Source organism: Bombus bifarius, unplaced genomic scaffold, assembly GCF_011952205.1.
Source record: "Bombus bifarius isolate JDL3187 unplaced genomic scaffold, Bbif_JDL3187 scf7180000008022, whole genome shotgun sequence".
Taxonomy (NCBI): domain Eukaryota; kingdom Metazoa; phylum Arthropoda; class Insecta; order Hymenoptera; family Apidae; genus Bombus; species Bombus bifarius.
The window spans coordinates 40,455-66,244 of NW_022884395.1; the positions used below are offsets into that span (position 1 = coordinate 40,455).

The window sequence follows — 25,790 nt, forward strand, 5'->3', positions numbered from 1 at the left end:
CGTACATGAAGTATGATACGATGTATATAATATGGAATATGAAAAAGTATGTGAATTTGTTATTTATCCACTATTGATACTTTTACGAATGGATTATTTACCAGAATAGAAGCGTTATATATATTTAGATAAGAATCGTGTTACATATTTAGAGAGGAAGATGTGGAGGCTTGTTACGTTCCTTTTCTTTAGAGCAAGTAAGGCACATAAACGTAATAGATACTTTTTATGAAGATCTTCGAAAATTCAAGACTATTAATGAAATAAAAAAAGTTTTCCATAATTACGTGATTAAATCATTAAATGAGTTTCTTGAAAAAATTACGTTTTTAGTTGCAGCATTTTCCCTGTAGCTTTATCCTTAATAAATCACAAAAATAGTTTGTCATAAAACCATGCAAATCGATCATGTTTACCCACTGCACGATATTTTGCATAATCTAGTAAATTATCGATTGATTACTAACTATTATGGACATACAAATGACTTTCCTGCAGTCGAATAACGAGTTTCTTAGAACGACCATTGTATTATCGTTTCTGACGTCCACGACAAATGATGACAAATTGTTAGCTACTGACAAATCCGACGGCTGGCATTATACAAAAGTTTATTATTATCGGCGTCAGTCGACCAAAACTGTTGTCGATATATTCCAGTCCTCACCTGTCCTCTCGACATTCTTTCATTTTGTGATCTTCTCCTTTCATTTCCCCCTTTTTTCTTACCTTTCTCTCTGTATTATACGAGAGATGTGTGGTTGATACGTTGAGAACACAGAACTTGAAAACAATCGACGCCTTATCATCCTCGGCTATTATTTGCAGATCGGGGGCAGGCTGCGCGGAAGATACGATGTTATCGTCTGACGTTTTCTTTCGTTTTGTTTATGGGGTCGCAAGATCGAACCCATTGGCCTAGATTTACTCGAGGAAAGGTTCCGTGGAAAACAAAAATCGCTAGAATGTCATTTATCGTTAGTACATTTTTATATTGTACAAAATATGTACTTTATTTCCTTGTTATGATCTTCGAGTTTTCTCTTAACGCAATTTCTTACCAAGATACACGTACAGTTTTGGCCGATTATTTAAAAACCATACGATTAGCGAATCTTCTCAAATCTTAGCAAAATATTTGGCGAGGATGAGGCAAAAGTATGTAAAAAGTTTAGTGGATCCTCTATCCAAATCTTACGACAATATTTATTGGAAATATTTAACAAACTCAGCGAGTCTTCTATTCAAACTGCAGCAGTCTATTTTTACGTACAAAATGCAACGAGTTAACAGAACGAAAAGAATTTCAAGCCTTCTTAAAATACATTTACAACACAATTCGTCGGCAAAGTGCAGAATCTTCTATTCTATTTACGTAAAAGGATTCGACGCGTAATCGCTTGTAACTCAGTTAACCCTATCCTTTATTCTACGACCCAACAAACTCGTCTGTCTGTTTACCACCATCTAACGTCTAAAAGCATTATATTCTCTTGTCCATTTCTAATTTCATTACGAGATCCCTATGTGGAATAACTAACACTAATTTCCATTCTGTTGGGTCGTACGAAATCCCTTCTCTTGCCACGTGAGCGCTCTATCGCTGTTATTAGTGTCATGCAAGCCGGACGTAAGCTTATAAATGCGTCGGATGAAATACAAATGCGGAAACGCTACTTATTTCGTGCAACCACGTCGCGTCACGCAACTTTACGGTTGCTATCAGCACGTTGCTCGATGCTGTACTGCGCTGTGTCGCGATTTATTGGTCGAGATGGCCAACGTCGATCCTCGGCTAAGTCTCTAGCTCCTCGACCGCGAAAGAATGATTAGAAGAATGATTGTAGCAGAATCGAGGATGATTAACGGCACCTATGGTCGATACGAAACGAAGAAAATCTGATTTTTCTTTTTCTAAAGGTAGATCTCTTGTTATTTTGGCTGTGAGATTTTGATCGAGTAACATGAATGAACGAAAGAATATTTTAGTTCCCTTTTGGCAAGAATATTAAGCGCCAGGTGATAGGTATTTAATTATTTTTTATTAAATACAGAGAGTCTGTTGTATCTAAATTAAGAGGATGACAGAAATTTTGGGATAACAGAACAATCACTTTTTTTCATATTAAGTTTTATCTATTTAAACGAAGATTAAGCGAGTTATCAATTTATTGCAATATTGAAGCGTTTCATATATTTTCGTTTGGATGAGTTGTCTATGTTTGTCAACGCCAGTAACTTTACATTCTTACGTTCTTTTTTTTTGCCTCAAATCGTCCAAATCTTTTCCCAAATCTTTCGACGCGAGAAGGTACATCCTCATTATTTTCGTTCGCTATTTCAGGTTGTATAAAATTTATGTCCAGAAAATCTGCGAAACCTATAAATGAAACACTTATCTATCACGGAATTAAATAATTTAGTAAAACCCAGCTAGTGTTTTATTAAAGAAGGAAGAGATTTGACAGACATGTATCTATATTTGTACGTTTCGCATGTAGTGTGGTGTTGAATATTTTAATATTTAAAAGAATTCTGAATTCTAAAATGTCTATTCTTTCAGACGATATTTTATTGAAATTTGTTTAATACGTATAAGTAATGCAGCTGATTAAGTTCTTTAGATAAAATACGATTCGCTTATTCTTGGGAAGACGCGGCTCAGGGAAGTAGAAAAGGATGTTTATGGTCAGACACAGAGTAAATGTTCGACTTAACTCGATCTGTATTTCTCAGGCGTTTACGTAATAATGAATACATTATTCTATTTTATTATGACGTCATTGTTTTGTCGTTAAGCAACTAATTTTCTATTTATCCAATTAGAACGTAACGTCAACTATGAACATTAGTAATTATAAGGAAAGAAAAATTCTAATGTTGTGTATGGTTAAGTAATAGATTTCAAAAGTGAAAATATCACTTAAAATTTAAATAGTTAATTTAATTAAAAATTATGTAGGATAAGAGAGGAAAATCGATTAATTGACTCTAATGATTTATCTTAAGCGTCTTACCTTTTTAATCAACTACTGCCCGGTCAACCATGCAAATGTTAATCAGTATAGCATCCGGTAATACCGATTCGTAATTAAACAAAGTCTACAAAAATGAATAAAAACTATCAGTCTGTTCAATATCTATCTGACTCGTGTAGGATGTTGTGTCTTCTTAATTTTGCGATTATTAAGCTATTCAGAATTCACAGTATTCATCGATAGTGTAGAATGTGTTGCAATGTCTGATTATCAATAACTCCAACTCGCATTTACGATAAGTCGATTATAATTATCCGGCGCAGACTATTTGAAACGATCGATCGTTCATTTTTTTAAACGTTTCTTTTATAACGATATTCGATACTTCGTTTCAACAATTCTCCTTATTTATCCTTCTCACATAAGGATCCATCGAACGAGAGTTTCATATTTTTAGAATATTATATAATATATCTGTGATTAATATTATTATAGTTATATATATGAAAGAGTCACTTTTTATAAATACAAAATGGTAAGAATATAATCGCAAAAATAAATCATTCCTTAATCGTACGATGACGATCAAGAAAATATTAATTTCTATTTTTTTCTTTCTATCATACGTCTGACAAACATCGTCAGACCACGTGTCCATATTTTTCATACTGACGTATTACATTCTTCTTACGCGGAGGTTCCGCTTTTATTATAATATTAAGAAGATATTTCAATTTGTAAATTTCTTTATTATTATCATCTGGCTCTTGATCTACAAGAGTTGTGCATCTTTCTCATCTTTTTTTCTTTCTCATTTTTAATTACTGTTTTATAGGATTTTTCCTGGCGTGGTTGGTATGTGTGGTATGTTATTTTATTTTGGTGTAGAAGATGGATTAGCTTCCGCTAGGCGTCTGGTGTATTTGTATTTATTTTGATAGCGTCCACCGCTGTTGCTTCACTTGTTTTACACACTGGGGCGAAATCTTCTTCCGTGAGAACAGTTTTAATGTTGTCCAGCATGAGCGGGTAATTGGCTATATCTTCCATTCATATGAGGCACGATTTTTTAATTATATTTGATGTTTCTGTCAATTTCAATTTCTTGCGTCCGCTCGTCTTGGTTTAACAGTGAAAATCTATTGAAATTTTCTACACGATTATCATTGTTATTTCCACTTTGTATGAACTGTTTGTTTCCCTGGCGGGACTTTTATTTGTTCTGTATCTCTGTTGCTTTCACTTTTATGGGGTTTTATCTGTTGCCACATTATTTCTGGAAGAGTAAAGTCCACATTCATTTGTTGATACCCAGCCACGACTATACGTTAGCGAATCCTTTTTTTACAAATTTTGGAATACTTTATCTTTGAGAAATATAAAATACGCCATCTAACAATACATGCAATATCACAAACATTGAAACATTAAACAATATAACATCTGTTGCAATATAATTTTTATTTCGTGTCGTATGGATCCAAGAAGAATCTAAGAGAAATCAACGATTGTAACGTGGTATCTGTGACAATTATTCGATGGAGGTCCCACATTGCTCAGATATCGCGCGAAGATTTGCTGTGCAGAGTCTAAGATTTACGGAAGCAGAATTAACGATTATTTCTGACCTCTGCATAAATTGGACTTAACGTGGATAATATCGTCATCGTCGTGATTATCTGACATTAAATATCTATCAAAATGATGTAATAAACATTGCCGAAATTCCATTTCAAATCTCTTAATCTCGTTTCGAGACAGACCGCAGACAGACTGGTAAAATTGGCAATAAAATGTTTCATTGGACGCGATCGAAAAGTTGAATCGCGTAAATTTGCGCTCAGCTTCCTTATTAAAATCGTTATTGCTGTTTCAGAAATATGACTTGACGATACGACGAGTTCGAAATTTTATTCTAAACATTTTTATGTGTATGAGAATTAAAATTGTCGTATATCTTGTATAATGTTAATAACTTACTTCAAAAAATCTCCTTCTATAGTATCTACTATTTTAGATATAATTGTCATACTAATTTTCAGTCTTATGGTCTTTAGTAACGTAATAAAATTTAAATAATATTTAATATAGTAAGAATAAATTCTTAAACCTACATATTAAATCTACAAGTATCGTTTCTTGAAAATAATCTTTCATCCAGCATTCAGACAGTATTTCTACTTGAAAAAGTCCAACATTTTAATTACTCGTACCTTTCCAATCAATCTTACCTATCTCATCGAAATAAAACGAGTTTCATTCGAAAATTTATTCAAATTTCGCGTCGTCCATACGATCGAATCCTGGAGCCGAATCACGAGAGCATGTACATCGTGCATTGTCAGTGTAGAAGTGTTCGCGCTTGAGCGTAGAATCGCTTGGATTCTTGGCGCGGTCGCGCTTGTTTGGCCTTAAGGTCGTCCCGATAACGAGTCGCTTACGTCAGTCGAGAAACAGGCGACACGTTTCTCGTCCCGGCCCCCGTTCTTCTGGCGCTGTCTGGTTCCTCTTAGGTTCCATCTGTCTACCTAATCATCCTCTATCATCCGACCCTGTTTTTCTCGTCTGCATACACGTGCACCGCTAACTATATAAGTAGCTATAAAGACATTTTTATTAAGCATTTGTTGGCGAACGTTAGAAATTTTATTATACTTATTTAGTATTTCATACGTAAGTCGTTGGACACTATTCTAGTGAATTTTAATTTATTCGTTCGTTCATCGTTCGTCGTTCGTTCATTTCTTACGAACAACGAACATATTACACGTACTACAAGCAATAAATATTCAGTACAAATTGAATGCTTTCCACCTACATCTTTTACAACACTTTTACTTAGATTTACCTTTCATAAAGGCAGACGAATTTCCATAAAAATTTCCATAAAAATAGGGAAAAGCGTTGAAAATTTCATGTAGAAAATCGATCTTCTACGCTATAGGTATCTTAAACAAAGTCGATCAGAATATCACTGAGCTCTCTAAACTGGCGAGATGCTGTGAACTCACGTTCGTTCGTCGCGACATCAGAACGGAACCGATCGTCCGTCTGCTGGCCTTGGGCGATAACGATAATTGGCAGAGGCCGATTACGCGACGACCGGGCTGAATAACGTGGCTAGTCTAGCCAGCACGTCGCGCTAGATCGCAGACACTTGGCCCAATCGAGATTAATAGACCCATTTGCACCGGTTCCAGCAAACGTTCGTGTTCGTGTTTCCTCATTGGATCCAGTGATCACGTGTGGACCATGTTGGTGGTCCTTGAGGGATCGACACGAGCCCATCGAGAGTGCTGGTTTCGTAATGCTGGTGCGCGCCACGATCCAGAAACAGGGATTATTAGGGAGGATCAGGAATAAGTGGGTGTCCGAGGGTTTCATCTTTGCTCGATGATGGATGTTTTTCATGTTTCTGAACACATAGTAACTTTATGGATAGTTAGTTTGTTGGAATATATTAAATTAAGGGACAGTAGCGAAGATGATTGCGTTGTTTAGGTTGATTATGGTGATTAGGAGAAGGAATGAGAGGTTATAGGGGAGAAGAAGTATCATCTATTTGCATATTTACATCTTGTATTATCATTTAATTTAACGCTAGGAATAGGGCAGCTTCGTGCAATTTTCCTGTTTGTTTTATTTCTTTATTTTTTTCTATTTTAATTCAGAACATATTGAGTCTGACGCGTTTGTGCTAAGTTCTAATAACTTTGGATATTCGGAAAATGAAAGGATAGAGGTAAAAGCGACAAACGTCAGCCTGAGAATAGTCTAAATGAAAATTTGAAGTAAATCCGATCTTTGAAAGAATTTCGATTCATTCGTTAGTTGATTGAATTATAATTTTGAGCGAGATATAAAAATTTCAAAATACACGAGACGTGAAAATTCGAGCAGAATCAAAGCTCATCGAAATGAAATTCGTCACAGAGAGATATTGACGTGATTCGTCGTTAATAACGCCAAGTGCATGCTCCCGGTGCATTAAAGAGAAGATAATTAATATGAAACTACGTGTTTTTCTGTTGTAATTTGTTTTCCCCTCGTTGGCCAGTTGATGTCATTATTTCTGGAATATTCAACAAGCTGAGGATGCGATTACTATAAACAAGAAGAGAATGAGAATACCATAAAGAACGATATGCAGATCCGTGACCTCGAAGAGAAACCGATAGCGATATTTATGAGCATCGACGAAGTGACAAGTTCGTAGGTTTTAATGAGAAAGATAGTGTACCAGCTTCGAGGGAGCAACGATATTGCCATTGATCAGTTCTAATGCGCGAATATTCCAGAAATACGTGTCTATATTAATATCCTTTGATTTCGGAGAAAGTAGTAATATTAGCGCTTTGTTCGTCATTGATAACGAGTGAGATCGATATTGATGGATGTCCATTCAGTGTAATTCCAATGCGTATCAATAGCTCATTTGTGCCGGTGATTATGAAAGTGGCCTAAGTCAAGAATCTAAAAAGATAAGTTTATCACTTATTCCGCGTTGCGTTTATTTATGTCGCAATAATTCGTGACCATCCTAAGTCGATTGTTGCGTCGTTAAACAAAATTCATTTCACTTGTCAAACGTTGAAATACCTTTAGATTTAGGCCATTCTCATAATCAGCGACAGCACATTTGACGCGAGCCAACGTGCTGCGAGCATCTTGGGTCAATGTAACAAATATTCCTAGCCTCCTCGTTCGTAATTTCTACGAGATATTTAAGCGAAGTAAAGTAGGCTATCTGTCACAGAAATAATAGTCACAATGAACAATTCGTAAATTTCCAATTTTACAATTTTCTAGATTCGTTTAGAAATTTTTAGCGATGTGAATGATTTTAGAATATATGTACGGATGATGTATTGTTCATATATTTGTTCATTTTGCCGCGGAAGAAATATCACAATAGAATACCCGTAAATGGAAAAAGAGGAAAAATTATCCTACGCTAAAATACCTTATCCGCTTTATTTTAAAATCGTTCTTGCGCCCAACGATGCGATATTATTTTCAAAATTCAACCCTCGAAACTTCATCGGTCCCTTATAATCCGTAACTACGTTAATACAAAATTTCCCGTGAAAATTCATATTTCTACGAATACGTACGCCTGAAAGAATAGAATCTAGACAGAAATTCATTTTGCGTATTAAAGCACTGCTACGAAAATTACTATACCTTGGATACTTTATATATTTTCGAAACTCGTTATAGGCATTTTTGCGTCTTCAAATTTTCTATAAATGCGTAAAAAGCCGCAGTCTATTTATAACTTCGTATGCGGCAGGATCGATGCTCGTAACCGCACCGGTGGCGCGGCGCAGCGCGTAATGATTTCATTTTACTCGGGCGAGCTTCCGCTCGAACGAGATCAAGGATTCAGAATTCAGCGTGTCGACGTCGACAGGCAGCGAATGGTGGAGGCGAAACTAACGGTGTAAAACGGTCTGCGAAGAAGGAGGATTCACTTTCGTTTCCTCGCCGACAGTCCGCGGCCACACGAAGCAGTTCCGCTTGTCTAACGGTGTTTCTTTTTTAACGGGAGGCCTTGAAAGACCTAGGACAAGCAACGATAATCGAGTTTTCGGTTGCGCAAGCCGTTTCTTTTCCACGCTTCACAGCGATCACGTAGCTAGAAAGAGCGTCGACCCTAAAGAGCCAGTCAGCTCTCGTGACTGCTTGTTCTCCGGTGTCATAAACCTGGCCTGATGCCTGTCGATCTTAATCTGCTGCAGCCAAGGAAGAGAGAGCGGTTTTCTCGCAATTCTATCGGAATAGGGAGAACGCGTCGCGCCGATCGAACATCGTTTGCTTCTCTCGATTTTCTATTCTGAATGTGCTCGTACATTAGAATAACGCTGTCCAGACCAGTTCTTTCATCGTGCAATTTTTATTCCTCTCGGACTTTAAGAGCTTTGAAACGTTTTCCTTGCATGCATTCTTGTACGGATAAATAATTGAGGAATTTCTGGTTGCAGAATAATATTTGATTTTGTTCTTTTCGTTTTACACAGTACGTAGTTTGGAGCAAGCGAGACGAATTTTGACGTTAAGTTCTTCGGATTTCTTTCCCCGGGGGAATTTTTATCTTAACGTGGAATTTAAAATAAGTTAACTGGTAGAAACATAGATCGTTAGATGTTGCTATTGTTAACTGTAGACGGAACGTCGCGCCGCATATAGAAACTGTCTAGATGATACTTTCTATAGATATAATAGTTAATCTGTTATCTGTACTAATGAATTGTAAAGAATATTCGAGCTTGAGAAAAAAGCAGAAAGAGAGAGAGAGTAAATTTTAGTGCGTTACAGCTTACAGATAGTTGATAGATAAATTAGTGAAAATATTTACATACACATTTATTCGATGTTCCCACTTATTAATATTAATCTTTTCAGGGACAACTCTATTGATACAAGAAAAAGATACATTTCTTTCGCCCTTCAAAATAACGTAAAATATATTTATAACATATCTGTACGAGATATGTGATATTAGAAAATACATTAAAATATCTGAATACAGGAATATATCATTCTACAAAATACAGAAAATCTATTTTTCTTCTGTTTTAACATCAACGTTTACTCTGAAATTTGAACGAAATTCAGATTACTATGACCGTTTTATCACGCTCGTATATTTCACATTTATCTGTCTCGTGACATTTCATTATTTTATGGGGCGAATTTTAATTTCTCGATAAACAAAATTTTTCCACGATGCCATTTCTGCACCAAGGCTTATCCTAGTTACCGAGGCCGGTGCAACTGGTGCATCGTATCGTCGGTGCATTGCCCTCGTGACGCGAATATGCTCCTCGATCGATTTGCCTCGACCACGGCTCGAATCGTTCCTTCTAGCTTGGAAATTCTCGATGTTGTACAGCCGAGATGCTATAAAGTGACGTCTTAAAATGCCAGTAACTTTATTTTCACACAGTGAAAATCCACCATTCCTTTCCGATCTTTCTTTTCTCTTCTTTTATTCGATACTTGCACGTTCGTTCGACGTTCCATCTTTCCCTTTAATTTTAAATTTCGTCAAGCGTCTCCAAGAATTTGTATATCGCGCGGAACATAAAGATAATAGGGAATTTATTTTGAAGAATGTAAATTTAACGATATGGGAAACAACGTGAAAAGATATTCTTGCCATACTTGAACTTTCAAAGTATTCGATTACCAAGGACATTAACCCTTTCACTGTAAGGCATGCGCCGTATATGGAAGACTTTTCACGCTCTGAAAGTATCATCTCTGTGTTGGCTGGATAAAAAAATTAGATTCTTGGTATCTTTAGAGAGCAATGACAGCTTGGATTCTAATACTATTTGGTAAAATCTGTAAAACTAATGTTGTAAGATTTTTTTTAAATAATGCAACAACAGAGGAAGGAAGACGAAGTCAGCTAAATCATACTTAATATAATGAAGAACATACTTTCGAACAAAACCTTCCATCTTCGACATAAATATCCGCAATTTACGTCCACGCTTATCGTTTATTATAAACTGTAATGTTTTTGTTTTATAACCATAATAAGCCTTTTCAATTTCTTTGTAATCTATCAATGTTAACGTGTACGAGACTGATTTCTGAGAACTGGATTATTAAAACATCTTATGGAGCATCTTATAAAAAGGAAGCGCGATATACTCGTCACGTACGCTCTTCAACAATCTTTTTTTTTTAATAACTATAATCATCATATCTAATTTCGAACACGTCAATTCGATAACAGATAAACACTATCGTCTTAACATGTTGATGTAAATTCTCCTCCGATGTATAGTCGCTCTCCAGTTCTTCACCGATTTACCGCTCATCCGAAATTTGTTAATTCGTTTGCAAAAAGAGAAAAATCTCGCACGATTATTTCTAGACTAAAGGATAGTTTGTTTAAGAGATGATTTAATTAACAGTTTAAAGGAACTGAAACTATGCTAACAACGGAAATCACATATCGGAAAATAAATTCTCTCGCCACGTTCATTTCGTTACCTCTTAACGTACTTGCTATAAAGTTTCGTTCGACTTGACGTACGCGCGAGGACGATGCGAAAATCTCCTCGAACAGTGCCTTTTAAAAGGCCAAAAATCATCTTGTACTTTGTAAAATTTCTTCCAATTAAATAGATCAACCGCGTGTAAGGTGCAACAATCATAATTCGGTGTCTTTATATCGAATGCATTTTAAGTTTAGCTGTTTCTTCGATATTTCGAGATTTTCAATTCGCAAAATCTTAATACCTACGAAACGTATCTATCTATGAATATAAATTGCTATGACAGACAACATTGATTAATTAAAAGCATCAATAATCGACAGCTGCCAAAATCTATATCCGTTGGACATCGCACGGAATACACACAGCTAATTTATATGCCTGGTACATCCATCATTCTCTAATTTGTAAAATTGCTTGTCGACGCGGATCAATCAAAAACGTTAATAAAGACACCTGTTAAACTTACGTTAGACGCTGTAAAAAAAGGCATCGAGTTATTCTAACTTCTACACGTAATATCCATCATTCTTATAATTTGCCAGCCATTCGCACGATATCTTCTCAATCGCATACCCACGCAAAAGGAATTTCCAAAGCAATTTTCGCGATTCTAAGATCCAGATTTCTCATTATCACATCTGCAAGAATGTTCGAAGATCTATCAACGGTTTCGCGAATAATTCGTTCGTCGTAAGAGCACACGTATCGAATTTCGCTCACAACGAAGATTTTCCCAACGGGGAGGGTGAAAGTCGGATTTTCAGGTAACTTCGTTTCGATCTCGCGACCTATCCCGTGGACATTGCGCTCGTCTTTGTTATACGAAGCCATTGTACGCGATCAATACGAGTTCTGCGAAGCACAGGCCACTGTGAGCCGCTAGCATCCCCCGGTGCTTGTTACCGACGCGACGCCGCGCCGTTACGAGTTACGTCGCGACGGCAGCAGCTTTCCCTTTCGACGGCCTCCGTGGAAATGGAGAACCCCTTTAAAAGCTTTAACGCGAGTCCCGCCACGTTTTATTCGTATCGAGGAATATTCCTTCGGCGATTCCCAACGCGAAGAATTCTCCTTCGTCGTTCTCCCGTGACGAGGATTGGCAGTGCGCGGATAGAGATCGATGGCGATGCTTGGACACGGATTTCTGACGTTTGCTTACGATTAGACTGCGGATTTTTATGTATTTGAAAAAATTTGAAAGGGTTAAATTGCACAAAATTCGTCCAGCATATGAAAAATTATATAAAATATCCAAATGTATAGGGTACATAGAAATATAATGGCGTTTTTCTACGGTGTTTTAATAGGAAAAACAATGATCTAGCTTTCTGTTTCCATATTTTAATCGTTATTAAAAATATGAATTTGTATAAAAATCTGCAGTATTGTTGCAACGATTAGTCTGTGGATTTCGATGATATTTCAAAGTACAAAAATATATAAAGTACACGCAATATGCAGAGGTATATAAAATATGCAAAGTATTTGTTATAATATTTAATAAGACTGTTGAACAAAACGAAAGAAATCTCTCTCTGTGTTTTATTCCTTTGACTGTTTCCGTAAAAATACGTATTTGCATAAACACCCATACTTTACAATTGCACGAACGTATCTTTTAGCGTATCTCCTTTCCCTGAATATTTAAATTTGCGATTTAAAAATTCATTCGAACCTTATAACGAAATAAGAAAAGTGACGCGAAATGATTCATATTCTTATGGCCAGAAGCGAAGGAACGAAAGTTGAAAGAATCTTTTGTACGACAAACACTCCATTTGAATATTCCATACACACACATGTACATTTAATTTGTACATCTTTATCAACATCTTTTACGGTCCATTTACAATAAACTTTTGCTACGAGCAAATAGATGAATCACTATAGATCACAGAGTTGGAAATTCCGTTGATGTAGAAACATTCGACACAAATTGAAGTTTAATGCGACATGTTTTATAGCGATCCCAAGAGTATGTGCCAAAGTGGCGTATTCCTCGCGTTATGTACCCTGGAGGATCGTACGTACAGCTTCGAGACTCCGTAGTTCGTGAAATTTCAAGTATAACTCGGTCACCGTAACATACATTTTATAAGAGACACGTGCAACTTTTATAGATCGAGGTTTAATCTTTCTGATTAATCGTCTCGCTATTCCACATATACTATTTTCGTAATATCCCGAGTACCTATCTTATCTTATCTACAACAGAATTCCCTTAACCTCTAGACAGATGGTTTCTATTCTCTTCTCATTTCCTATGTAATACTACGCTCTACGTTGTAGTATCGTCTACTAGATAAAGACAGTCTCTAGTATATTCCAGTTTGATAATTCTCAGTTTGATGACCCGCGCCTATGAACATAAGATGTAGAGATAAGAAAAGCTTCATTTCCAGCAAAATCACATCACAGTCGACCGTTGCATTAAAAAATATAAAAATTAAATGATACATCTACAGTCACACATATAGTCAAAAACGTTTGCGAATGTTTGGTAACGTCGTGTGAATTTGTTGCTGTGGAAACGTTGATTCTAGACACTCTGTATCTATCTGTACATGTATTTATCGTGACATGTTATACATATGTACACCTAGTGTTAAAATACAATGTGCAGGATGATTAATTTTCTACATTTCGCCATCCTAAGCTCGCAAGTAGCCAGTTCTCTGTCGCAATAGGTCGTGCAGCTTAATCTACAATAAAGCCACGATACGCTAGTATTATTAACCGCATTGTTAACCGGAATCAACTTTAACGACGCCTGATAAGGTTCACAGTTGCGAAGAACAAGACAGTCGGACTGATAACCCCGAAATTCCTCGAGAAAATTCGCTGGAGATGCATCGTACGCACCCTTCGCTTTGAAACTTTGTCCACTGTCTAGACTCGTGTTCCTAAATCTTTTAACGCATAATTTAAACTTATAATCCGCTGATTGCACAAGAAGGTATAGCAAGGGTTATGTATCGTTCAATTTGTATACTTTTGGTCAAATTTACATATTACGCGTTACTAGAAATCGACGAAGTTTTGCAGATTCTCACGAATATGTGACAACCTGTGAATGATTCTGTAAATTTACATTCTCATGAACGTAATTAAACAAATAGAAACTAAACAGAAATTTGTTTCGTCAGTTAAATACATATTACGTATAACAAGATATTACGTATATCATGGCACGGCTACTGTATTTTAAATATTAAATATCAATATTTATTTTAAATATTAAATCCTAGGAATTCATTCGATGTCTGCACTGAAACTATCTCAAATTTCATTCCTGAGGCTTCCTGATTTACCGTTAAGTAGCATCGATTAGCATAAAAAAGGAAACCTGGGTTTTCCCATGTTTCCCAGGATTCCACCCGCAAGCGACCAGTGGTGGGGCGATCATTACCGAACAAGAGTTTTCCTTTGCGACAACATCGTCACGGGACTTCACTGGATCTATCACATTCGTACAGTCAACATCTCTTCACTGGCTACGCGACTACAGTTCAGTCAACGTCTCAATACTGGTTCATCGACTACAGAAAGGTCAACGCATCTCTACACCGATTCTCCAAACCTGAGAACAGTCAACGTCTCTCTACCGGGTCATCGCTCGTCGATCATTCGTCTAATTCATTTATCCCTATTATCCTAACAGAAACAAGGGATCGATCTGTTCGCGGCGTCGATTATTCTAATCGTAACGACCCCCGTTGACGCGCTTCCTCGCGATCGCGTCTTCCCGCGACTGGCCGAACAAACACTTACCATCGAGAGTTTAAAGTTCGCGATATTCATGAAACGTAACATTTCCGAAAGACATTAATCAATGAAAAGCATCGATAAATGCAATACCATTTGACGAAGCTGGTAACATTCCAGGGCAGACATCGAATTAATTTCTAATATTTTAATATCTAATGTTTCGCATGGTTAGCGTTCAGTAATATAAATATGCATAGCCTATTTACGAATGCTGGTGTACTTTCTCGTTTGCGTTTCCTTTCTTCGTTTTACTTTCCTGAGTTCCTGCCATTTTCTGTTTCCTCGTTCCTTTTCGCAATCGCGACTACGATCAACGTGTTACGAACTTTTTCTCGGAGCACACGCGTGCGTTATCGAGTCGTGTTATCAGGCCGCGATTAATTCCGTCGTGTCAGGGAATAATTCGTGCGGCGATACGGTGCAGTTTTGATACGACACGGTGTGCAGTGCAATCGAAACGTTCCGGCTGCCTGATAACTTCAAGATGACTGTAGCCTCGCGAGAATGAAAATCCTTCTTTTTTACTTTTGTTATCATTTCGACAATTTTCAAGAGACACAGCAACTAACCTGGCGATAGTTTAAATTAATAGATCGTTGATGATATACCGTGAAAGAAATTTTACATCGGTTAGCACATATTCTTGAAAAGTATGAGAAATCAAACAAGACGAAAAATTCCGGTTCACGTCTTTCGTTTTCAACGTTTAAAAAAATTGCAAATGTCGATTCTTCTCTCCTATCAGGAATATGTCAGTTGCTTCGCAGGGGTATCGAAGATTCTTCAGGCAGTCAAAGGTTCTAGAGCGTGCGACGTTTTACGGACCGTTGTGAACCGAAGCGTGGAAAAGATACAGGTGGATAGGACTTTGCTCGTTCATCTAGTTCTCTATCGATTAAATCGAAGCTTTGTTCCTTCGATCGTTTTCTACTTTCTTTAATCGTTCAGCTCTATTAAGCTCAACTAGTGACAAAATCTGCAATCACTTAGTTGTCAATCCAATAGTATAGAGCAACTTAATCCTGATTTTCCTTAGTTTCGTTGTCTTATTCCTCGTGATTCATAATCATTCAGAAATGTTTCACGCACCGGACTGACACGACTGTTGAAAACGAATTTCATTTAGTGAGATAGTGAATTTCATTCGTGCAATGTGACTATTTCTCATGGGCAATCTGTGCACTGCATTTTACCTTCTGCGTACCACGTAGAAGAGAATGCGCATAGAGAATGCGTTTAGGAAACGAAGTAAATACGAACGAAGTGCGTAGAAAATGGAATAGAATAACGTAGTATAACATTTCTTTGTCTTACTTTCGTTTCATTTCTCATGGGGAAACATGGTGGTTTCGGTTATACCACTACCCTAAAAGTAGCCTGCGTATAATTTACTTTGCATTATACTTGGAAAACTCCACCCTCGAATCAGTAACCCTTTACGCGCTCCCCCGAAATACCAACGAATACTCACCCTCGACCCTTTTATTTACACCTGAGCGTATGTCAACAGTCGACGTATGACCCGTAAAATTCCTCGATCCACAGCGCTGTTACCACAAAATTTCCAAACGAGCGCAAACACGAACGAATCGATCCATTGAAGCTCTCGTCGTCGCGATTCTCAATGGGAAAAGAAGCTAATCCCAAACGAAAAGGAAAACAGTTTGAAGAGTCTATGCTCGTACCACTTTCCCTATTCACAGCGAGGATGCATTGAAACGCAACAACTATCGTTAGCCAACAGCGGTTTTACTTGTGATCGCGACCACACGTCTGATCTACGAGGTTTGCGTACGTTGCCACGTATCTGTCTTTTACCTGTCTAATGGAAATTCGATGCAAGTCGGCCGTGGAAATCGGCCAATTAACCAGCTGTCTGTGCAACAGAGTGGCAGTACTCTTTAAAGGGCATGGTATAAAATGAGAACGGTTGCTCGTCGGCGTACACAATTAGGTCGATAATTAGCGTGTGCATTGGTGGAGGGGGTAGATGTATGGTCGCGCTCCTCGTTGTATATGTTCCCTGTCGGCTTTGTAAATCATGTTCAAAGCGACTTTAAATACCCCTGGCGCCTCTGGAAATTCGATAATCTCGTTAGAGGCGAGGGTGACTGGTTAAGGGTGGCAAATGTGAAATATGGAAATTGGTTTTCTCATAGATTATTATCTTTTCCACCCTTTCCCTCTCTTGGTAACATTGAAATTTTGGTTGATACGGGTTGTTAATTTAACGAATTATATGGAAATACATGTTTTTGGTTTCTTATACGCGCGCGTATTCCCGCGAAACCAACATCAACATTGCAGCGATTGACTTACAATCGGATTAATAGAAAAGCTATTAGTCTTAAAAGAACACGAAGAACGTTTGTAAAAGCTATTCGGAAGAATTGCAAAGAAATGAAATGAAGATAAACGTGTTCGATCGGAGAGAATTCAAGCAAATTGGACGTGTAAGATTCGATAAAATTCAATCAGTATCTAAATTTGAATTGTAGTATCATTTGCGATATGCGTGAAATCAAATAACGAATGCAACGTGCAATTTAGTTTAATCTTATTACAGGAAGAATAGACGTATTTCATTTTATCATAATAATAATATTGTACAGGTTTTTATTTTATTTTGGAAAAATGTCTACTTTCACTTGTTGCAAACGGATAAAATTTATCGACACGGTATGCGTATTAAAAATTTGTACGTTTTATAATCTCCGTTGAAACTAGAAAAATTAACGGTATAAGTTGTAAAAGAAAACTAATATAAAATTCTAAAATAAAGTCGATCAAATCGATGCAATATTATTACGAAATCAATTTTCCGGTGAAATATTGTTTATGGTTAATGACGTATTAATTTGTAACACATCGAGGCGAACACATCGGGCATTTGAAATTGTGTTATTATGAACAGATGAGTGTAACGATGCTGTGTATCATCGTGATTATTGTTAGCTTAAATAGAGAGGCTATTTATCGTTAGAATTATATAAACGGTGCTCTCATAATAATATATTATACCGAATGTATCGTATGGATCCCGCTGATACTTTAATTAACCGGAAAATTCAGCTTTTATTAGCGCATTCGAGATTGTTATGAAAAGGGATAATTAATGTTGTTTTCGGGGTTATGATTGGTGACCTCACAGGCCGCAATTACTCGGCGTTAAACTGGCTTTCTGGAAACGAACGATGCAATTATACCACGCACGATAGCCTCAGAAACATTATTCATCCTTAATACCCGCTGAGTCGAATTTCTTTTCGTAAATGAATTTCACGTAAAGATCGTTTTTTCGGTAGTTGAAAAACAAAAATGAAAGGAAAAAGAAAGATGCGACAGTTGATGAATTATTAACACGTTTCACGCCACGTGCTTCTTTAAAAGGCTTACGGTATTTATTCGAAAGAGAAATGTTCTTTTCTCCTTCTTTCGTATACCAGTCGCCTGCGTATACTTTATTCCCCCATTCTCAGAAATCAATGTACAATGGCTACAAAAAGTACTGGCGCGCACACCCTCACTTTCCAATGAACGCTCTTTCTTATCACGTACAATCCATTTTCGTAGTGTCACATTTTTGCACTCACGAAAGTACATAGCGTTAAACATTATGAAGTTTCTTATATTTGCACCTAATTCATTTTTATGTAAACGGTGTGATAAATGAAACGATGTAACAATGCTCTTTGCAGCCACTATAGCGTTTAAATTCCGTCAATATTTAAATAAATGTGAGCCTAATCTGACAATCTGAAAAGAGTAATTTCAAATTACTCTTTTTGTTTGTATCTTTATTATGTCATACTGTACGCCAAATGGTTAGAGACGCGAAAATACAAAGAACGCATCAAGTATAAAAGAAATCTACGAAATATCCAAAGCGTAGCGCTCGTTGCGACAGTTAGCATGCAAACGAATTTCCGTTTAGTACAAATTTGTAAAATACCAATTCGCACGATTTTATTCATAAAAGTGTCGGTTCACGTTCGTCATTCGCAACGTTTACGAGCATAACCAAAGGAACGAAAACCAAATAAGAATTTCTTTCATCCAGCTGATATTATATCGCGTACATCTCTTGTATGTGTGTTTATTTTTCCACTTTCAAGTTTCCCACAAATGCACCAAATATACCGATCGATACAATTTTTCGCGTTTTCTCGCGAAAATGAGAAAACGTCGAAGATAGTTCGACGAACGACAAGCGCAGACTAACGAGCGCGTTGACGATAGATTCATCGCGTCGCACCGCGCCGGTTGACGAACGATGCCACGTAATCTCGTTCCGTCTTCCAGTTTATCGTGGTGCATTGAAAGGTAGCGTTACCAAGCCGCGATCATTTTGCTTACGGTCCCACGTTTCACCTACGACATAGACCGTATCCTCGTATTTCCGCGCGCACAACACGCGTCGCGTCGCGCCGCCTTCATTTCTGCGGATAGTCGTCGCTTAAACGTTCGATAGAAAAGACTATAGTCGCTCTTGCGACGCTTATTTCCTCGAGGTTACCGTTTCGAGATACTTTCAGCCCCTTTGTCGATTATTCACCCTCAAAGCACGAGTTTCCAGAGTTCCAAGGGACGACGTTCACGCTGATTTTGGTTCAGAGATCGGTTCTCGCGAGAAGGTTTGCGTTCGATGGTTCTTGTAGAATTTTCTACTGATTTCTTCGAGCCTAGAGATGAGAGCGTAAATCGTGAGAGATTTTAGATTTTTGTAGGTTTTTATTGGTGCAGTGTCACGTATGTTTTTTCCTGTGAATTGTATTTTTTTGAAACACGAGTGCTTACAGTGAACATAGTGAAACTTGGTTTCTTAAGCTTTTTAGGACATGATCGTGTTTGGATAGTTTTGAGCAAATTCTATGTTTGTTTGCTTTTTATTTGAAGTTTTTTTTTAGCGAGTGTACTTAGTATAGTGTTTGAAAAATGTGTGTTTATAGCGAACATAGTGAAATTTGTGTGTTGGAGTTTTTTGGGACGTGATCGTGTTTGGGTAGGTTTGAAGAAACTGAAAATTTTTATCTACTTTCCTGTATTGGAAGTTTCAAGCTCTACATGGTTCTATTTTTCTTTATTACGTTTAAAATTGAGTCGGCCAAGTCGAACTATAAAAATAAGTTCCTTATGGTGTTCCGTGTCGATGAATTAAATTTAGACTATAAAGAAGTATGAATAGGAATATATCAAACATTTCAAATTTCGGTAGCTGATTTTTCAGTTATTTTAAACAATCTAGACATTAGATTTCGTTGTGACGCGAGTCGTGAAAACACGTTGCAAAACATATTGCACCACAATGTAGCTCGAAGACTGTCTGTGTCACTGTGACATAATGCAGCAAATTATGTTCCCTCATAACAATGTACTGAAAAAGTACGCTACGTAACAGTATAACTCACGAAACGCACAACTTCAACAAAGCCTAATCCACAAAAATATATCTACGTTACGTCTCAATGTAATTCCCAAGACGATACATGTCGTTATGATGCAATTTTCACAAGTAATTTTATTAAAACACCTATCACTATGATTGACCAAAATAATTGCAAAATTACATTACAAGTGCATAAAATGATAGCAAACTTCCGCGAACATTCTATCGTGATTCAAACGATTACAAAATATTTATTCACGATCTTCCTTTTATCAAAAAAAAAAATAATAATAACAAATAAATAGATAAAATAAAATAAAATAAAACACAACAAAATCACCTCGTACTAAAATAAAAATAAAATAAAATACAAAAAAAATCTCACATTTAATTTACGATGACTTGCATTTGAATTCGTCTTCGTTGAGCTCTCACTGTATACGAATAGGAGAATGCAAGGAGAATAGGACGACCGTGTGCATAAAGGGCAAGGGCGCGCGCGATATTCGGTGCTTGGAACGTTTCCTGCCGTTTAGTAGCAAATAGATCACGTAAGTAGCGTAGACTAGAGACACCAGAGAAACAGAGAGAAGAGATGAGAGAACGCGGGCACGAAATGACGGACACGAGGAATTTATACGTCGCGGTCGCGTCGGCCCGGTCACGGGCAATTGCCCTGCTCGTCACGGACTAGAATAATGTCGCGATACGTGCACGGCACAGTGCACGGCAAAACACCGCTGGCCCCAGGGAGGAAACAGCACACCGATGACGACTGGTTACCGTGGTCGAGACGAACCGGCGCACGCGGAGACGGCTAGCCGCTGTGCTGTCGCGTCTGGCCTTGCGCGTTATTATCGTATAGATTCCTCTAGTCAGCGGTCTACGGTGTGGTTGAATTGCCAATAAGAATGAACAAACCGTGAACAATGTCAGACAAAATGCTTTAACACTTTGACTGCTTCGATAATCATGAACATCTGGTTCCTGTTAGTTGAAACTGTTCCATCCTTCAATAGGATAGCGATAAATCGTTTAAGCGTTGGTATATTGTTATTATTTTTTTTTTTTTTTTTTTTGAAAAATCAAGCTACGCGGAACGTTTCAATCTGTAAGTTGCTCCGTGTACTCCAACCATCCGTGGATTAGACGATGGTATCGATAAGCGATGGAAAATTAACTTGAAATTACTTGGAAGTTATGTTAGAGGTCTTTCGGGATTGTCTGGAAAATTAAGGGAATTAGTTTATGGTTATTGGGTAGGGTTAGATCTTCTGGGAATTGGAATTGTAAATTATGGTTTAGCAAGGAGACTGTTAGTAAAGGTAACCATTAGGGTAGTTACCGCGCTAATGACGTAACTTGCATTGTGATCGACCACGATGGATCTAAAAGCTGGAAAGGAAGAGGAAGATTTTCGATCAATTGATCTACGCGAATTAATGTTCTTATTTAATTTCCTATTGTTCTCTGGTTACGAGTGGCTATTTGTACTTTTATTGCTTTTCAGATCTTATGTAACGTTATCGGATCGTATATACGTTTCGTTTGTATAGTATCAAGATTTTGCGATCGCTTGAAATTATTATCAAATGGAATGAAATTATCAAACGGCGATAGAGTAAATACGATGCTGTGTCGATATGTGGCTTTTTCTGGCTACTTTGCGTATTAAACTACGAAGAAGTAGAAAATAGTACATAGAGACTAGGTACGTAGGATTACACGACTATGAAATGAAATTTTTGTGATTCGATGATGGTTTGGTCGAGCGATGACGCAGGATTGTTGGCTCGACTTTGGAAAACTTTGGCACATAGAATGGGCTCAAGTTCAAGGTACAGGATAGTCTGCTAGGTGAATATTTATTTGCGGATGAACAACATTTAGAACACATGTTGCTCTAAACATAACTTTCGAGAACACGATGTCTCGTTTATATAATATAATAGAAAATTCCGAATTGAAATTTTGAATAATTTTGGATATCATCCAATTTGTATGAATCGAATGGGATGGCGAAGTAACTGCTATAACGATCAAAACGTTCGTTTCGAGGTGTTGAGGTTATTCGACGTGTAAACAGAGAAAACTCGTGGATAAATTGTAAGGCAGAAAATATATTTAAATAGAAGTGTAATTATAAATAAGAATATAATTTGAGCTGGTCCAGATCCGCACGCTAGCTGTGTTACCCAATAAACCCCGAAGCCAACGTCGCCTGTCTACTGTTTATGGTCTGTCTTCGTCGCAGTCTTTTGTCTACACGCTGTCGATGGCTTCGGTGCTTGAGAAAACTAAAAAGACCGGATGTAGAGTTTTCTTAGAAGTGGTAACCGCTTCAACACGAGGTATAAAGTGATTATAACTGGAAGAGAATTGATGTCGTGAATTGCATTCATTTCGCGTAGAATTTCCATTTCGACAGCGATTTTAAAGTTAATTTGAACACGTATGCATCCGATCGAAACTCGGTTCGACTGTTTGCTGTAGTCCATGAAATTGTATACCTGTTGGTCCGATGAACAACTCAAATTACAACCAACACACATAAATATGCTGTTGAGAAAGAAATTTAAATGCTGTCAATTTAAATAATTTTAGTCAGAGGAAATTGCGTGTAATAATTTATAACGCCATAACGATCCCTTCTTAACTAAACGATAAATGTAGTTTTATTTTCATAAAACTGATCTCAAATTTTAACGCTTCGCTTTTTCTTCTTCGGAAAACCGTTCGAAAACACATTTTTCTCTTATTCATAATTAATTAACATACTCTGTAGTTCATAAATGATTAACCATTAAAGCGCTTTCGCTAGTAAATAAATAAATTTCTGCAATAATTTTAAAACGCAAAAAACTACATTTTTCGTTGCTATCCAATCTTTCACGATTAATCCGTTGAATTCTCTAGGATTAGATTGTCCGACTAAACTTTTCGATTCTTGACACTTTTTTCCACTATAAATAAACCTATGATGCCCTTTCCACTATAAAATTTTAACACCAAAAATATCGCGGAATAATTAGAAAAAAAACTGATGAAACATACGTTAGAAAATCAATAATTACTGTACAAAAATTCACGGAAAAGAAATCTTTGATTTTGGAATTTTTTTCAGCACCAAGAAGGACTGAATCTCGATCACGTCGATCATTCGAAACTATTCTACGTGGAAATATGGCGCGGGTATTGTTCACCCGAGATCTTTCCGTGGAAATTACCTGTCGGTGCCGCGTGAAATCGAACATCGATAACGAGCCCGACGAATTCGACATGGTCGACGCGGAAAAGGATTAATCGTGGTTTCAGTAAAAGAGAAAACGCGAGGCTTTTTGCCTGTGCCTCCATTTTTTTCTCTCTCTCTTTCTCTCTCTCTCTCTCTCTCTTGCCTCTGCCAGCGTTCGTTGCTTTAACGACCGACGTTCGTTACGATTCGAAGCCGATTAAATTAATAAATGAAAATCTCGCGTGGCGAATTAACGTTGGACGCTGTTAAAAAACAGAACGCACGGAATGTACGATTAAACTAGGAAAACGTGAATTAACGCTGACCATAGCGAGAAAGGAAAAAAGTGCAGCTGCAACGAGTCGAAAGGTGGTATAGATTTTGATCGAGATTTTCGTACTTACATTACGCGTGAATCGTAAGATTAATCGTGTTATCGTAAAGTGGCTGGTTATTCGAGTTTTTGTTTTAAACGAAACTTGAGAACAACATGGTGCGATTTTCTGATTGCGATTGTGCGATGAACAAAAATATGTACTACGGTATCGAAGCTATTGTTTCATTTCAAGAGCAAAGTTCGAGAGGTGTAAGCTCTGAAAGAATAATCAAGAAAAACGTTTTCCATACAAGAGATTACAATTTTATAATTCAAATCGTAAATGGTATCTAGTTATCGTAAACCTACGTCAACGTGCCGATTTTATTTTGTAAAGAGTTGACTCGTAGGGTCGCAATTTTGTAATTCGAGTTGCAATTTATGTAAAAATCGACAGCAGAGTTGAATTATTCTCCTTCGAAATGAAGAAAGTGTTGGAAGAAATAGAAGTTCCGGTACAAAAGCATAAAAGTTCACGCCGAATTCCATAAATTTGTTAAATTTCACTCGGGAACCCGTCGAATTCCATGAATTTATCTCGTCGACGAAAATTTGACATTTTCAACCAGGATTTCCGCATCGACACATTTAATGATCGACCATAACTTGTCATTTTTCATCGCCACCGATCGTTACAATGGCGTTGTGTTCGTTTTACGATCGATCGATTCGAAGTTTTCAATCCTGACGATAAATCGAAGACCGGTTCCTTGAAAATTTTATTCGCGACAAACGTGTTGGATGATCCGATGCAATGCAATGGTTCGATTCGGATTGCGTTCGTATCGTTTCTTATTCCATGGATACGATCGTGCCGATCGTAAACCGACACCGGAAGACGCTCTTCGATTTAATATCCTTCGTACATGTGGACGATAGCGTGGTGTGTGTTTCGAAAAAGAAGTCTCGGCAAAGTCGAGACGATCAAAGTTAACACTGAAACTACCAGTCTGTAATACGTAATTAAATATTGTATACCTGTATCAATCGCTATAATTCAAACGATATTAATTAAACCGAGTAGATCCGTGTCGCTGTCTAAATAAAAATCGATATTAATTTTAGCAAAAGTAGCTGCTTGTTTTTTTATAATAATTACGCTAATCGTGAGAGAAGAAGATCCAAAGTCCGTCATTTCCATAGCTCTGATTTAATACACGAAATTCGGCAACTCTTTAATTCGTGATATTTTAGCATTTTAGCAAACCTTGAGAAATTTCAGGCGGATTTTTGCCGATTTACCATGTACGTTTGCTCAGGCGAATTTTACATCGTTCCTCGTTCCTATAATATTTGAAAAACCGAGTGTTCGTAACGAATAGCGTTGATACGTGAAACTTTCGATAACTCCTTGTTCGAAGATATTTTCTAATAAGGACTAATTCAAACTGATTTTTTTTCCAAAAAAACAGATAACATTGTCACGTTCGTTTACCTTCTTTCAGAAAATTATTAAGATACGAATTTTCGAACTTTCTTGCTCACATCTATGCTATACGATCGAATCGTATATCTACGCTACATTATCGGCCAACAATTTAGATTCACTAATTTCCTTTCTATAAAAGCACGATATTCAACTGTCGAAATGGCTCACCCCCGTACCACATTAAACGCGTCCCTCTGGTTATTTCGTAACGCGTTTGCTGGCGGCTATCGCAGGTGGTTGATATATTATTAATTGGCGGGAGAATTGAATTTATGGAGCCGGGATGTGCACTGTACGACAGGCTTTCGTGCCACTAACGTTCGTGATGTGAATACTCTTAGGATTCTTATCGATTATGGATCGTTTTACGAAGGAAAATTAAAGGGTGTTATTCCGTTACCTGGGAAAGTTGAGTTCTAACTCAAAACCTGTCGTATTATTCTACAACTTTGTTTCACCAAATAATACATTACTATAATTCTTATTATATTATTGCTTTCTTCATGCAATAAACATACTCACATCGAGCTTTCCTCCGTAATAACACGAGAACGAATTTCAGTTGATCTCTGGACTTGAGCTACAACTACAGAACAGTCACAA

At 37.2% G+C, this 25,790-nt stretch overlaps 1 protein-coding gene across 4 annotated transcripts in view; it reads left to right on the top strand.

The window, feature by feature from the left end:
• The window catches only part of LOC117207109 (protein TMEPAI-like), a 54,894-nt gene that overhangs the window by 12,004 nt on the left and 17,100 nt on the right, over positions 1–25,790 (top strand). Inside the window, exon 1 of one of the 4 annotated variants that reach the window (XM_033446989.1) lies at positions 6,143–6,404. The exons of 2 other annotated variants lie outside the window; for them this stretch is intronic. In XM_033446989.1, coding sequence (XP_033302880.1) covers positions 6,372–6,404 — 33 coding nt within the window. In that variant the 5' untranslated portion in view covers positions 6,143–6,371. Of the gene's footprint in view, positions 1–6,142; positions 6,405–19,567; positions 19,767–25,790 lie in introns of those variants that run through there. One more of the 4 variants, XM_033446990.1, reaches the window with a different exon arrangement.